General features: G+C 45.2%; 1 protein-coding gene across 3 annotated transcripts in view; it reads right to left on the bottom strand.

Moving 5' to 3' along the window:
* The window catches only part of LOC122561437 (dynein axonemal heavy chain 3-like), a 557,691-nt gene that overhangs the window by 78,980 nt on the left and 462,877 nt on the right, over positions 1–15,834 (bottom strand). For all 3 annotated transcript variants that reach the window (XM_087999740.1, XM_087999741.1, XM_087999742.1), the window contains 5 exons: positions 15,598–15,762; positions 11,899–12,083; positions 10,487–10,658; positions 7,684–7,817; positions 7,427–7,598 (listed from right to left, as the gene is read on the bottom strand). In XM_087999740.1, coding sequence (XP_087855866.1) covers positions 7,427–7,598; positions 7,684–7,817; positions 10,487–10,658; positions 11,899–12,083; positions 15,598–15,762 — 828 coding nt within the window. The remainder of the gene's footprint in view (positions 1–7,426; positions 7,599–7,683; positions 7,818–10,486; positions 10,659–11,898; positions 12,084–15,597; positions 15,763–15,834) is intronic.

Below are 15,834 nucleotides of genomic sequence, written 5' to 3'. Positions count from 1 at the left end.
ATAAAGATGGGAATGAACTCAGGGATGAACTCAGACTTCTCCAGTTTCCTCATTTCCCCTCCCCCCACCTTGTCTCAGTCCCAACATTTGAACTCAGCACTACCTTCCTAACCTGCAATCTTCTTCCTGACCTCTCCGCCCCCACCCCAGTCTGACTTATCACCCTCACCTTAACCTCCTTCCACCTATTGCATTTCCAACGCCCCTCGCCCAAGTCCCTCCTCCCTACCTTTTATCTTAGCCTGCTTGGCACACTTTCCTCATTCCTGAAGAATGGCTCATGCCCGAAATGTCGATTCTCCTGCTCCTTGGATGCTGCCTAACCTGCTGCACTTTTCCAGCGACACATTTTCAGCTCAAAGATGGAAAGGCTACAAAATAGGTTTCCAAGAGCCATATTCTGCTGTAAAGCAGAGCAAATGGGCCTCATCTATCCCAGTATTATACCTGATATCAGTTGGAGAATATCATTTTTGTTCAGTTAAGGTTTTCTTTCATTCTTTCATGGGATTTTGTGGTTCACTGGCTAGGCCAGCATTTATTGTCCATTTATAGCAGGCGTGGAGAAGGTGGAGATGAAATTCTTTCCTGAACCACTGCTGTCTTGGGGCTGTGCAGTAAACAGTGAAGGAAAGGTGATATATTTCAAAATCGGACTTGGAGGGGATCCTGGAGGTGGTGGTGCTCCCATGCAGATGTTACTCTTGTCCTTCCAGCTGGTGGAGGGAGTGGATGTTTGTGAATGTTGTGCCAGTTGAGCAGGTCGTTTTGTCCTGGGTGGTATCGAGCTTCTTGGTGTTGTTAAAGTTGCACCCATTCAGGTAAATGGGGAGTGTTCCAATACTCCTGAGTTGTACCTTGTAAGTGGTGGACAAGCTTTGGGGAGTCAGGAGTTTGAGTTATTTACTGCAGGGTTCCTAGCTTCTGACCTGTCCTTGCAGTCACTGTATTTATATGGCTAGTCCAGTTTAGTTTCTGGTCAATGGTAACCCCAGGTTATTGATAGTGAAGGATTGAATAATGGCAATACCATTGAAAATGACAGGAAATGGTAAAGCCCCTTCTTTTTGGTCAGAGATGGTTATTGTCTGTCACTTATGTGGTGCAAATTGTCATTGTTGCACATGAACCCAAATTGGATATTGTCCAGATGTGCTAAGGTTTTCCATTCTGATGTATTTGTAATGAATATAATGGGATGTGTTGATGTTGGCTCTGGGTGTGTTTGGGTGGTGTCTGACAAATGATATCTCAGTCATTGTGGATACTGTATATGTTTCAAATATTCTGAAAAGAGCTGACCCACAAATGAATTGGATAAGAATCTTAAAATATAGAACAAACATAGAACGTTACAGCGCAGTACAGACCCTTCAGCCCTCAATGTTGCAGTGACCTGTGAAATTAATCTGATGTCCATCTAATCTACACCATTCCATTATTATCCATATATATGTCCAATGTCCATTTAATTGCCTTTAACGTCAGCAAGTCTACTACAGTTGTAGGCAGGCCGTTCCATGCCCCTACTGCTCTCCGAGTAAAGAAGCTATCCCTCTACCCCCGATTTCTAAATCTATCACCCCTCAATTTAAAGCTATGTCCCCTCGTGCTAGCTTTCACCATCCAAGGGAAAAGGCTCTCACTGTCCACCCTATCTAACCTGCTGATTATCTTATACACCTCGATTAAGTCACTTTTCAATCTTCTCTCCAACAAAAACAGCCTCGGTTCCCTCAGCCTTTCCTTGCAAGGCCTTCCTTCCATACCAGGCAATATCCTAGTAAATCTCCTCTGCACCCTTTCCATAGCTTTCACATCCTTCCAATAACGCAGTGACCAGAACTGCACGCAATACTCCAGGTGCGGCCTTACCAGTGTCTTGTACAGCTGAAACATGATCTCGTGGCTCTGAAACTCAATCCCCCTACCAACAAACACCTACACCCCACATGCCTTCTTAACAACTCCAACAACCCAAGTGGTAACTTTCAGGGATTTATGCACATGTACACCGAGATCTCTCTGTTCATCTACACTGCCAAGTATTTTATCATTAGCCCAGTATTCTTCATTCCTGTCACTTATTCTGAAGTGAACTACCTCACACTTTCTCATTAAACCATTAAATCACCTTCAATCCCAAAACCCCTTATTTTGTGCAATAGCCTACTGTGTGGAACCTTATCAAATGCCTTACTGAAGTCCATGTACATATCAACCGACTTACCTTCATCCACCTGTTTGGTCACCTTCTCGAAGAACTCAATAAGGTTAGTGAGGCACGATCTACCCTTCACAAAACTGTGTTGACTATCCCTAATTAACTTATTCCTTTCCAGATTATTATAAATACTATCTCTTATAACCTTTTCCAACACCTTAAATACAACTGAAGTAAGGCTCACTGGCCTATAATTTCCAGGGTTGTCCCGACTCCCCTTCTTGAACAAGGGAACAACATTTGCTATCCTCCAGTCCTCTGGCACTACTCCTGTCAATAATGATGACAAAGATCAAAGCCAAAGGCTCTACAATCTCCTCCCTGGCTTCCCAGAAAATCTGTGGATAATTTCCATCCAGCCGTAGGGTCTGATGTATTTTCAGAGATTCCGAAATTGCTAAAACATCCTTTCTCAATCTGATCTAATCGTGAAGCCTGTATCTCCATATTCTCACTAACATTGCCCTTTTCAATGTGAATACTGATGAAAAGTATTTATTAAGTACTTCAGAGCCATGAAATCATTAAACTAAGTCCAGTTTTCCTTTGGCTAATAGTTCCTGATATATATGATTCAAGGTTTTATCCGGAGTCACATGGTTTGTCAATGCGATTGAACATAGAATAAAACAGAGGAGTACAGGCCCTTCGGCCCTCGATGTTGTGCCGACCTGTGAAACCAATCTAAAGCCGATCTAACCCACACTATTCCATTTTCATCCATACGCCTATCAAATGACCATTTAAATGCCCTTAAAGTTGGCTGTTGCAGGCAGGGCATTCCATGCCCTTGCTACTCTCTGAGTAAAGAACCTACCTCTGACATCTGTCCTATATCTCTCACCCCTCAGTTTAAAGCTATGTTCTCTTGTGCTAGCCATCACCAAAGAGAGGAAAAAGGCTCTCACTGTCCACCCTATCTAATCCTCCGATCATCTTGTATGTCTCTATTAATTCACCTCTTTAAGTCACCTCTTAATCATCTTCTCTCTAACGAAAACAGCCTCAAGTCCCTCAGCCTTTCCTCATAAGACCTTCCCTCCAGACCAGACAACATCCTGGTAAATTTCCTCTGCACTCTTTTCAATGCTTCCACATCCTTCCTATAATGCTGCGACCAGAACTGTACGCAATTGTCCAAATGCGGCCACACCAGAGTTATGTACAGCAGCCTTGTGGCTCCGAAACTCAATCCCTCTCCCAATAAAAGCTAACACACTGTGCACCTTCTGAACAATCCTATCAACCTGGGTGGCAACTTTCAGAGATCTACACATATGGACACAGAGATTTCTCTGCTCATCCACACTACCAAGAAGCTTACCATTAGCCCAGTACTTTGCATTCCTGTTACTCTGACCAAAGTGAATCACGTCACACTTTTCCACATTAAACTCCATTTGCCACTTCTCAGCCTAGCTCTGCAGCTTATCTATGTTCCTCTGTAACCTACAACATCCTTCCGCACTGTCCACAACTCCACTAACTTTAGTGTCATCCTCAAATTTATTAATCCATCCTTTTACACCCTCATCCAGATCATTTATAAAAATGAAGAACAGCAGTGGCCCCGAATTAGATCCTTAAGATACCCCACTAGTAAATGAACTCCAGGATGAACATTTCCCATCAACCACCATCCTCTGACTTCTTACAGCGAGCCAACGTCTGATCCAAACAACAAAATCACCCACAATCCCATGCCTCTGAAATTTCTGTAAGAGCCTACCATGGGGAACGTTAACAAAAGCTTTACTGAAATCCATATACACAACATCAGCTGCTTTACCCTCATCCACCTGTTTGGTCACCATCTTAAAGAACTCAATAAGGTTTGTGAGGTACACCCTACCCTCTACAAAAACAAATTGACTGTCCCTAATCAAATTATTCCTTTCTCGATGATTATAAATCTTATCTCTTATAATCATTTCCAACAATTTACCCACAACCGAAGTAAGGCTTACTGGTCTATAATTACCAGGATTGTCTCTACTCCCCTTCTTGAACAAAAGGATAACATTTGCTATCCCTGGGATTATTCCTTTAGACAATAGCAATATAAAGATCAAAGCCAAAGGCTCTGCAATCTCCTCCCTAGCTTCCCAAAGAATCCTAGGGTAAATCCCATCTGGCCCAGGGGACTTGCCTATTTTCACACTTTCCAGAATTGCTAACACCTCCTCCTTGTGAACCTCAATCCTGTCTGGTCTAGAAGCCTGTATCTCAGTATTCTCCTTGACAACACTGTCTTTTTCCAGTGTGAATACAGATGAAAAATATTCATTTACTGCCTGTTCTATTTCTTCAGACTCCACGCACAACTTCCCACTACTATCCTTGACTAGCCCTAATCTTACTCTAGTCATTCCTTTATTCCTGATATAGCTATAGAAAGATTTAGGGTTTTCCTTGATCCTATCTGCCCAAGACTTCTCCTGTCCCCTCCTGGCTCTTCTCAGCTCTCTGTTTAGGTCTTTCCTGGCTAACTTGTAACTCTCAAGTGCTCTAACTGAGCCTTCACGTCTCATCCTAACATAAGCCTTCTTCTTCCTTTAGACAAGCAGTTCAATTTCTTTAGTAAACCATGATTCCCTTGCTCGATCACTTCCTCTCTGCCTGACAGGTATATACTTATCAAGGACACATAGTAGCTGTTCTTTGAACAAGTTCCACATTTCAATTGTCCAATCCCCTGCAGTTTCCTTCCCCATCCTATGTTTCCTAAATCTTGCCTAATCACATCATAATTGCCTTTCCCCCAGCTATAACTCGTCCTGCTGTATACACCTATCCTTTTCCATTGCTAAAGTAAACTTAACCGAATTATGGTCACTATCACTGAAGTACTCACTTACTTCCAAATCTAACATCTAGCCTGGTTCATTACCCACTACCAAATCCAATTTAGCCTTGTCTCTTGTTGGCCTATCTTTATACTGTGTCAGGAAACCCTCCTGCACACGTAGGATAAAAACTGACCCAGAGTTGAAAAATGTCGTGCTGGAAAAACACAGCAGGCCAGGCAGCATCCAAGGAGCAGGAGAATCGACTTTTCGGGCATAAGCCCTTCTTCTGGAAACCAAACTGACCCACGTAAGGTACTTGAACAATAGCATTTCCAGTCAATAATTTGGAAAGTTAAAGACTCCATAACAGCTACCCTGTTACTTTTGCTCTTATCCAAATTAATCTTTGCAATCCTTTCCTCTACGTCTCTGGAACTTTTCGGAGGCTATAGACAATTCTCAATAAGGTGACCTCTCCTTTCTTGTTTTTAACCTCAGCCCATACTACCTCAGCAGAGGAGTCCTCATCAAATGTCCTTTCTGCCACAGTAATACTGTCCTTGACTAACAATGCCATGCCTCCCCCTCTTTTATCACCTTCCCTGTTGCTGAAACATCTAAACCCCTGGAACCTGCAAGAACCATTTCTGTCCCTGCTCTATCCATGTCTCCGAAATGGCCACAACATCAAAGTCCCAGGTACTAACCCATGGTGCAAGTTCACCCACCTTATTCCAGATGCTCCTGGCATTGAAGTAGATACACTTCAAACTACTTTCCCACCTGCAGGTACACTCCTGTGACCTAGAAACCTTATTTCTGACCTCACTACTCTCAACCTCCTGGACACTGGAACTACAATTCAAGTTCCCATCCCCCTGCTGAATTAGTTTAAACTCTCCCGAAGATAATCAGCAAACCTCCCTCCCAGGATATTGGTATCTCTGTGGTTCAGGTCTAGTCTATCCAGTTTGTAGAGGTCCCACCTACGCCAGAATGAGCCCCAGTTATCCAGGTATCTGAATCCCTCCCTCCTACACCATCCTGTAGCTATGTATTGAACTGCTGTCTCTCCCTATTCCTCACCTCACTAAGCTTCCACCCTAGATCCCTGAATTTCTGTCTTACATCTTCATCCCTTTTCCTACCTATGTCATTGGTGCCTATGTGGGCCACGACTCGGGGCTGCTCCCCCACCCTCTTAAGGATCCCGAAAACACGATCCGAGACATCACAAACCCTGGCACCTGGGAGGCAACACACCAACTGTGAGTCTCTCTCGTTCCTGCTGAACTTCCTATCTGTCCTCCTAACTATGGAGTCTCCAGTGACTAATGCTCTGCTCCTCTTCCCCCTTCCCTTCTGAGCAACAGGGACAGACTCCGTGCCAGAGATCTGTATCCCACAGTTTATCCCGGTCCCCCTCAACAGTATCCAAAACGTTCTGCTCGTTATTGAGGGAAACGGCCTCAGGGGACCCCTGCACGGTCTGCCTGTTCCCTTTCCGTCCCCTGACTGTAACCCATCTACCTTTTTTGTATGCCTGAGGTGAGGCTACCTCCATGTAACTCCTCTCAATTACCCCCTCAGCCTCCTGAATGATCTGAAGTGCATCCAGCTCCAGATTCCTAACGTGGTTTGCGAGGAGCTGGAGTTAATGCACTTCCCGCAGAGGAAGTCAGTGGGGACATTAGTAGTGACCATTGCCTCCCACATTCTACAGGAGGAGCATTCAACTGCCCTAACCTCCATTCCCACTATTCTCAATTCCCAAAGAGACTATTTTAAAAATCCATAACCTCACCAAATCAGTGCATAGAACTTTTGTTTTGGTTGGAGGAGGAGGATGGGTGGGAGACACTACCGAGTGTTTCAGGTAATGCAACCACCCAAATATATGACCTCACTTACTCAGCAGTCCAGTGTCTGCTCCTGCTTAGTGTGCGCTCCGCCTATTCATGAGGTAAGCTTTTATAGGATTTATTTACCTTCCTGTCAACCCCCGGTCCTCACTCTCACCACTCCCCACTGCAAAAAATGGATACTCCCTGTTAGTTGGAAGGGACATGGTAGGATCCCATGCTAGTTAGAGTGTGGTCTGAAGCGGTTTATGGTTAATCCAAAAATCTGATGACACAGGTCTTGAAGATTCAACTTCAATTTATGGGGGATAAACCAGGACAGAGATACTGAAGAATCTTTAAATTATCCACCGCCCACTGTAGGATGATCGTTGACCCCTGCTTCTCTGCTGACAAGGAGTAAAAGAGCAAGTCCTGAAATCTGTTGTCACACTCCAATCACCAACTGATCCCTGTCAAAGGCCACAGGACCGTGAATGTATACACTCTCAGATCTGGCGAAGGTTGAGCTGGAAGAAGTTTGACCAGATAACAGAATATAGGATCCTTACCTGAATGCAGTTCCCCAGAGTGCGAATACAGTCAGACTCAGTCAGTTTGCTGACATGAAGCTTGTTGGATTTTTCCATGTTTTTGATCCACTTATTGGCCTGACCCTGGGGGTCAATCATGAGTGGCCAGCGCTGAGCTGAAGTCACGATGATGGCATTATCCACCGAGAATCTGAGGGGATAGGAAAATTGTTTTGAGAGACTGTGCCAAAGACTTTGCACATTCCAGGCAGAGGTTTTGGGAGAAAAATGCTTACGTGTCCCGTGGAAGTCCATGTAGTTGCCACTCCATGATGTTCACAGGGTCCCCCAATGTATTCAATAAGGAGAAGACACTGGAGACTGGGATCTGTTTCTGCTTGCACATATCCAACCATTCTCCCAAAACATTCTGCAAAGAAAATGAAATACCAACCCAACAAATGAAATCTGTACAAGATGTAGTCCCTGGAATTGAAAACAGATTAAGTATCTGCTCCATGTGCATACATATGCACTATATGGTGAATGGAGAGGAACGTTGGTGAGGTGGTGTTTCTGTGTATTTGCTGCCTTTGTCCTTTTAGATGGAAGTGGTCGTGGGTTTGGAAGGTGTGGTCTCAGGAGCCTTGGTGAATTTCTGCTGTGCATCTTGTAGTTTATACTGCTGCTGAGTATGGGAGGTAGGGAGTGGATGTTTCTGGATGGGGGTAAAATGATACTGTCACTGGGTCTAAAGGTCTATCTCGTTTACGATGATAGAGGAACAATGACAAGTGAGTCTTGACAAGAAGAGGTTCTTATCTTAACAAGGTGTAGATTAGTGAGTTTTGAGAAGATTTGTAGCACAGGTTGAGGTTCTGGATGTAGATTTGCTTGCTGAGATGCAAGGTTCATTTTCAGACATTTCATTACCATACGAGGTAATATCTTCAGTGAGCCTCCGAATGAAGCACTGGTGGTGTAGCCCACTTTCTATGTTTGGCTTTCCTTGGGTCGGTGATGCCATTTCCTATGGTGAAGGATAGAGGAGAAAAACAACAACAAACTGCCATTCCTAGGATGTTACAGTAGAGTGAACAGCTAATGGGGAACTTCAAATCTTTACCCAGAGAGTCGTGGGGGCATGGAATGCGCTGCCTGTGGGAGTGGCAGAGTCAGAATCATTGGTGACCTTTAAGCGGCAATTGGATAGTTACATGGATAGGTGCTTAAGCTAGGACAAATGTTCGGCACAACATCGTGGGCCGAAGGGCCTGTTCTGTGCTATATTGTTCTATGTTCTATAACCAGCGTCTACAGGAAAACAACACATACGGACCAAATACTGAACTATAGAAGCAATCATCCCAACACCCACAAACAAAGCTGTGTTAGAACATTATTTCAATGAGCCACCACACAATGCAGTACAGAGGAACTACGCAGAGCGGAGGAAAATCACCTATACCGTGTATTCAAAAAGAATGGGTACTCAATGAACACAGTTTGCCAATTTCTCAGCAACAAACCCAAACAAGCAGATAAAACCCATCCAGAAACCCTAGCCACTCTCTCCTACTTCAAAGACATTTCTGAAATGACTGCTCCAGACCCCTTGGCATCATGGTAGCCCACAAACTCACCAACACACTAAAAACAGAAACTAATGAACTTCAAAGACTCTATATAGACACCAAGCAAGACTAAGCCACTAGGATACATGAACATCAACTAGCCACAAAAAGACATGACCCACTCCATCCTTAAATACGGCTGAGGAAGGACACCACTTTGACTGGGAGAACACATCCATCCTAGAACAAACCAAACAGAAACACGCACGAGAATTCCCAGAAGCATAGCATTCCAACCCAAATTCTATCATCAAACACATGGACTTGGAGCCCATTTACCACCACCTGAGAAAAAGAACAGGAAATGACATCACTAGAGGAAATGACATCACCAACCTAAGGAAACTCAAACATATAAATAGAAAGCTGGCTAACCACCAGTGCTTCATCCAGATGCTCGTTGAAGATGTTACCTATTATAGTGACAAAATGTATGAAAAATGAACCTTCCAGCTTAGCAAGCAAACCTACATCCAAGATATAGATTATTGTAAAGTTGTAGCTGAAGCAATTAAGGCTAAATTGCATTAATTTGTTTGTCATTGTCACTAAAACAATGGGGAAATCTGTGGATCTGGATCTGCATTCCACACAACAATAAAATCATCTGCCTTATCCCCATCCAAGTATCATCATCAGATTGGGTGGATCTTAAAGCAGTCCCCAACATTAACCCTTTCAGAACCAGAGGGAACAGCTGCTGCCTCACAACTTAGACTACAAGGTAGGAAACAGGTTGAAGTTCATGTCATCCCCATAAACTGGCCCAAGGTTGCACTTATTCACTAATGGCTCCACAAACGCTCTTCCTCTCTGCTGTATCCACACTGTCAAAGTGCTTTTCTCTGATTGGGATGAGCCATAGTTTCCTCCAATTGGGAAGACTGAAATCTTCATTCCAGTTCAGGGGTTAAGAGTCTCAAGGTGGCTAAGCTGGTGGGTCCTTGTTACTTGGGTGCAACTGGTGGAAACGTTACCCTGTCATCCTGCCTTCCCAATGTGCACACTGGGTCAGTAAATCCAACCAAAAGCAGCAAAGTGAGCAGTGAAGGTTGAAGACTGAGAACATTTACATTGTGTTCATGGTATAGAATCAACAGCTGATCCTCACTGGGGCTGTTCTCAATCACTCTGAGATAGAGGGGCAGAGTGATAATTGCCTCCTGCTTGTCTCCAGGGCACAGTAGGACCAAGTGGCAGACTGCTTGGTGTACACAGTACAACAATGTACACTTTGATCAGCCTGGTATAGGTATGAGGGGCTGAAACATCCGAGTGGTCCTGTAAGCTGCTTTAGTTTTGGTTCTGTAATGATTGGGTTGAATCTGTGTGCGGTAAGCAGGAAGTTCTTTCCCAAATGGAATTGTGAACAGCCCAATGTCATCCCTCACCCTATTCCTGCTCACACATGGAATTACACTTAGCATTGCTGTTGAGATTAAAAAGCTTTGCCAGCTTGCCTTACCTGTCGGAATTCAGGTGTGAAGGGACCAAGGTATGCCACCACGCTGGCACTTAATAAAACATCGCCGATAATGTTCTGGTATGTTGCCTCCAGGTGCTCTGAAATACTTGTCCATCGTTCTCTCTCTCCTCCAAGGCCATTGATTAGCTTCTCAGCTCGTTCCAGTTTCAGCCTGAAATCAGACTGGAGCTCATGAGCAGGGACAGAGGACAACATGCATGCTGCAAACCCACAAGATAACCCAGAGGCAATTGTGAGACACTGAACCACAGCCCATTCTGACAGCACTGCTCCCTCTCACCCTCACCTAGCCATCACCCCACAGCACAGATTTGGATTCTTCCATCCTTTCCTGAACTAGTTGGATATGAGTTTCCATCCATTGAGTCATTGTGACAGTGGATGGGCGGACAGGTCGGGATTCCAGATTTTGGGACTGAGACCACAGTGTAAAGACAGAACAAATCTCTGGCTTTGACAAAGAGGCAGAGTGTAGTGTGTTCGAGACCCATTTCCAGCAGTTCCAGTGCAAGGACACCAGAGCTCCAGCTTATAATTCTCAATCACTATCAAACGATTCACTTTCCAGACACCATGTGATTATGGACAACTGAATATGCATTTATACAGCACCATTCAAAAACACAGGATGTCCCAAACTGCTTTACAGTCAACAATGCAATGTAGGAAATGCAACGTAGGAAATGCAACATCCAATTTGTACACAGCAATTTCTCACAAAGAACACAGTGTCAGTATTATGGGAGCAATGGTTAAATGTTCATATCCAGAATGGCATCTTTTGACAATGTGGCACTCCCTCACCCTCACAGTGAGGTGTTAGCTGAGAGTCTTGGTCCACGTGACCTTCTGATGTAGAGGGAGTGCCTTCCTCTCAGTAACAACTAAGACCATCTGCATATAAACAAAAGGCCATTTACTGAGTTTACAATATTTCGTGTTTCCAAATGTCAGGATAATTGTGACAGAGCGCAATCCAATCTGGTGATTGGTAACTAAATAAAATAAACAAAGAGAAGTTGATCAAGCCTTTTGAGATCATGCACACACACACAGACACACACACACACAGACACACACACACACACACACACACACACAGACACACAGATGCTGTCACACAGACACACACACATAGATACATACACATAGATCCTCACACTCACACAGACACACACACAGACACTCTCACACAAACACACACACGCACACCCATAGATACACACACAGACACTCTCACACAGACACACACACATAGACCCACACACACTCACACAGATGCTCTCACACAGACACACACATACATAGACCCTCACACACACACACACACACAGACACACACACACACAGTGCTATAAAGCAGTATGCTGAGTGATGTTTAGGAGACATACTCCGTCAGTTTGATGCTCTCTTCCAGTTGCTTCTTTTCAGCAAGTTTTTGCGAGAGTTGGTTCTGAAGTAGTTCTAGTTTACTTTTAATCTCAGTCAGCTCCGACCTCTTTTTATTCAATTTCTCCATTTGGATTTTCAGCTCTGCCTCTGCTTCCTCCAGCTTCCTCCGCTTAGGGGCAACAATCTGAAAGAGGCAAAAGTACCCATATCAGACTGCAGATGCCCCCAGACCAACACCCAAATTCCCCACCTAATAACCATGTCCCAACACACCCTCCCAACACCTCCATTCCACTACCATCACACCAAGACCCTCTCTCCCACCAAAAGAATCCCACTATCATTCCCAACACCCTCATCCACATGACCATTATTACCCAATCTTCAACACTGACCTCCCAACACCCTACATCCCCTCAACCAACACTCTCTTTCTCACCAACCAATCCCATTATCATAATTCCAATAATCCTTCTCCCAACACCCCCACCCCTATCACCACCATTACCCAATACCCACCTCCCAACATCCCCAACCCTATCACTATCACCCACGTCCACTTCCCAATACACCCACCCCTATCACCACCATTACCCAATACCCACCTCCTAACACCCCAACCCTATCACTTTCACCCAACATCCACTTCCCAACACACCCCCACCCCTATCACCACCATTACCCAACACCCATCTCCCAACACCCCCACCCCTATCACCATCATTAGCCAACACTCACCTCCCAACACCCCCACCCCTATCACCATCATTATCCAACACTCACCTCCCAACACCCCCACCCCTATCACCATCATTACCCAACACTCACCTCCCAACACCCCCACCTCTGTCACCATCATGACCCAACACCCACCTCCCAACACCCCCACCTCTGTCACCATCATTACCCAACACTCACCTCCCAACACCCCCACCCCTATCACCATCATTACCCAACACCCACCTCCCAACACCCCCATCTCTGTCACAATCATTACCCAACACTCACCTCCCAACACCCCCACCTCTGTCACCATCATTACCCAACACCCACCTCCCAACACCCCCACCTCTGTCACCATCATTACCCAACACCCGCCTCCCAACAACCTCACCCCTATCACCATCATTACCCAACACTCACCTCCCAACACCCCCACCCCTATCACCATCATTACCCAACACCCATCTCCCAACACCCCCACCCCTATCACTACCATTACCCAACACTCACCTCCCAACATCCCAACCTGTCACCATCATTACCCAACACTCACCTCCCAACACACCCCACCCCATCACCATCATTACCCAACACCCACCTCCCAACACCCCCACCCCTATCACCAGCATTAACTAACAACCACCTCCCAACACCCCCACCTCTGTCACCATCATTACCCAACGCGCACCTCCCAACACCCCCACCCCTATCACCAGCATTAACTAACAACCACCTCCCAACACCCCCACCTCTGTCACCATCATTACCCAACACCCACCTCCCAACACCCCCACCCCTATCACGATCATTACCCAACACTCACCTCCCAACACCCCCACCCCATCACCATCATTACCCAACACCCACCTCCCAACACCCCACTCTGTCACCATCATTACCCAACACTCACCTCCCAACACCCTCACCCCTATTACCACCATTACCCAACACCCACCTCCTAACATCCCCAATCTTACCACCATCATTATCTAACATCCACCTCCCAATATCCAACATCCCTACCACCGCCACCATTCCTGATGAAAGGGTTATGCCTGAAATGTTGATTCTCCTGCTCCTCAGATGCTTTTCCAGCACCACACTCCAGCATCTGCAGTCCTCACTTTCTCCTACCACCACCATCATTCAACACCATTTCCCAACACTCTCATCAATATCTTCTCATAATCAACACCCATTTCCCACACACTCATCATCCTGACCACCATCACTTAAAAGGACACTCTCTCCAATTATCCCAATCCCACTCTCAACACCTAACACCCCTTCTCCCAACACTCCTTTTCCATTCACCTAGAATCCCTCCTTCCAAGCCCCACCTTCCCATTACCCAAGACCCCTTCTCCCACAGCCAAACATTCTGTATTGGTTGGAATGAGGTCAGCCAGCTAGACCTCATAGAATAAGAGTTCACTGGTTGGGGCTGTTAATCTGGTCCAATCAGGGAGCTGAAAATGTGTTGCTGGAACAGCGCAGCCGGTCAGGCAGCATCCAGGGAACAGGAGAATCGACGTTTCGGGCATAAGCCCTTCTTCAGGGGTTCCCTGGATGCTGCCTGACCTGCTGCGCTGTTCCAGCAACACATTTTCAGCTCTGATCTCCAGCATCTGAAGACCTCACTTTCTCCTCCAATCAGGGAGCCATGGCTGACATATAAAAAAGGTGAGTGTCAAAGATACTGACGCTCTGCTATGTGATTCTGAATGAGGCAGTACTTAAGTCAAGAACTGTTTATGTATTAATAAAGGGAGCCATAGTTACGGGATATTGGCCTCTGGGGAGGTGTGTCATATCCCTTCTCCTAAACACCCTCTCCCCCATCACCTAATATGCCTTTTCCATATCTAACATCTCTACTTCCAGAAACCCTACCAGCAGACACCCACTCTTATCATAGATGCCAGGCCTGGTCTAGAACTGAGTTGTAAAGTGTGGCACTGAAAAAGCACAGCAGGTCAGGCAACATCCAAGGAGCAGGAGAGTCAATGTTTCAGACAATCAGGAATCTCCAGAATCTGTAGTCCTCACTTTCTCCTCGTCTAGAACTGGCACAGTTGCTGTTATGTGACTATGTGTGTCATTCTAGCAATGAGGGAGCCACGGGCACGGCCACAATGCAGTGATATAGAATTCTCTTAGCTTGGGACAACTCAGCAGAGTGAATAAAGCCAAGTTCAGGGTGATTTCAAGACAGGTGACACCTCTACGTGCTGTCTCCATTTTTCTACTGAGATGGGAACCATCATCATAACTATTGTGGAACTGCTGCTGACCATTCTGCCTGTGAGTGTTGAATAAGGTTCTGAAGGGGTTAATGTTCACGTTGTATTGATTCCTTCCATTGTACTAATATCACACACATTTTGAGTGGAGATCTTGGTTCTACTCTTGCTTTCGGACAAAACAGATGGGTCTGTACTAGCTCCATAAGGTCCTAGCAATTCTGCCTGACTAAATGTAATTGTACTTATCGCTATCATCCAATTTACCTTCTGGTTAACCAAGAACAGCGCCTTTTCTGTCGAGGCTCTACTACAGTGATTCTATTAATCACTAGATAGCCCTCTGACAAAGCAAAGATAAAAGAGAATTGGGGCAGTGAACTCCCTTATCCAGCTCCACAGACTGGTAAACGTGGCAAATACCACAATGTGCCAGCAATGGTTTTCTGGGAAAATATCACAATGAATGGTGTGATTGATGACAAGGTGCATGGACACTTTATTGTTTTAAAATATATTTGGGACTGTAAGATTGTCTTCGGTGTGAGCTGTGTCCAATATGGGTACAGATGTACCAGTGCAGCAGTATGTGTGATGGCAGAATGGGTAAATTATGTGCACTTTTACACACAGTGATGGTAGACAACCTGCAAATGTTACACCTTCTGTCACCTTACCGATTGCTGGAACACAACATGAAATGAACTGGCTTTAACCTTGTATAAAGTTTACCTTTGCGACTTTATCATAGACTTCAATGGCTCGGACCCAGCTGCAGAGGCCCTCACAGGCTGAGGAAACATTCCTGATGACACATGGTTGAAATTCAGGATTGCTGATAAAGTCTCTTCGAATGTGGGCTATCACTTTCACAGGGATATTGTCTTTATCGAAATCCTGTGGAGAGGACATCACAATGTTGACTGACAGAAGCAGAACTGGCAGTGGAAGCAAAAACTTTGTGCAGAG

The sequence above is a fragment of the Chiloscyllium plagiosum genome, unplaced genomic scaffold (genome assembly GCF_037043375.1).
Source record: "Chiloscyllium plagiosum isolate Xiang-an unplaced genomic scaffold, Cpla_swu_hap1 HiC_scaffold_23, whole genome shotgun sequence".
NCBI lineage: Eukaryota > Metazoa > Chordata > Chondrichthyes > Orectolobiformes > Hemiscylliidae > Chiloscyllium > Chiloscyllium plagiosum.
The sequence above is the reverse complement of the archived record's forward strand: the minus strand, read 5'-3'. Positions and strand labels throughout refer to the sequence as shown.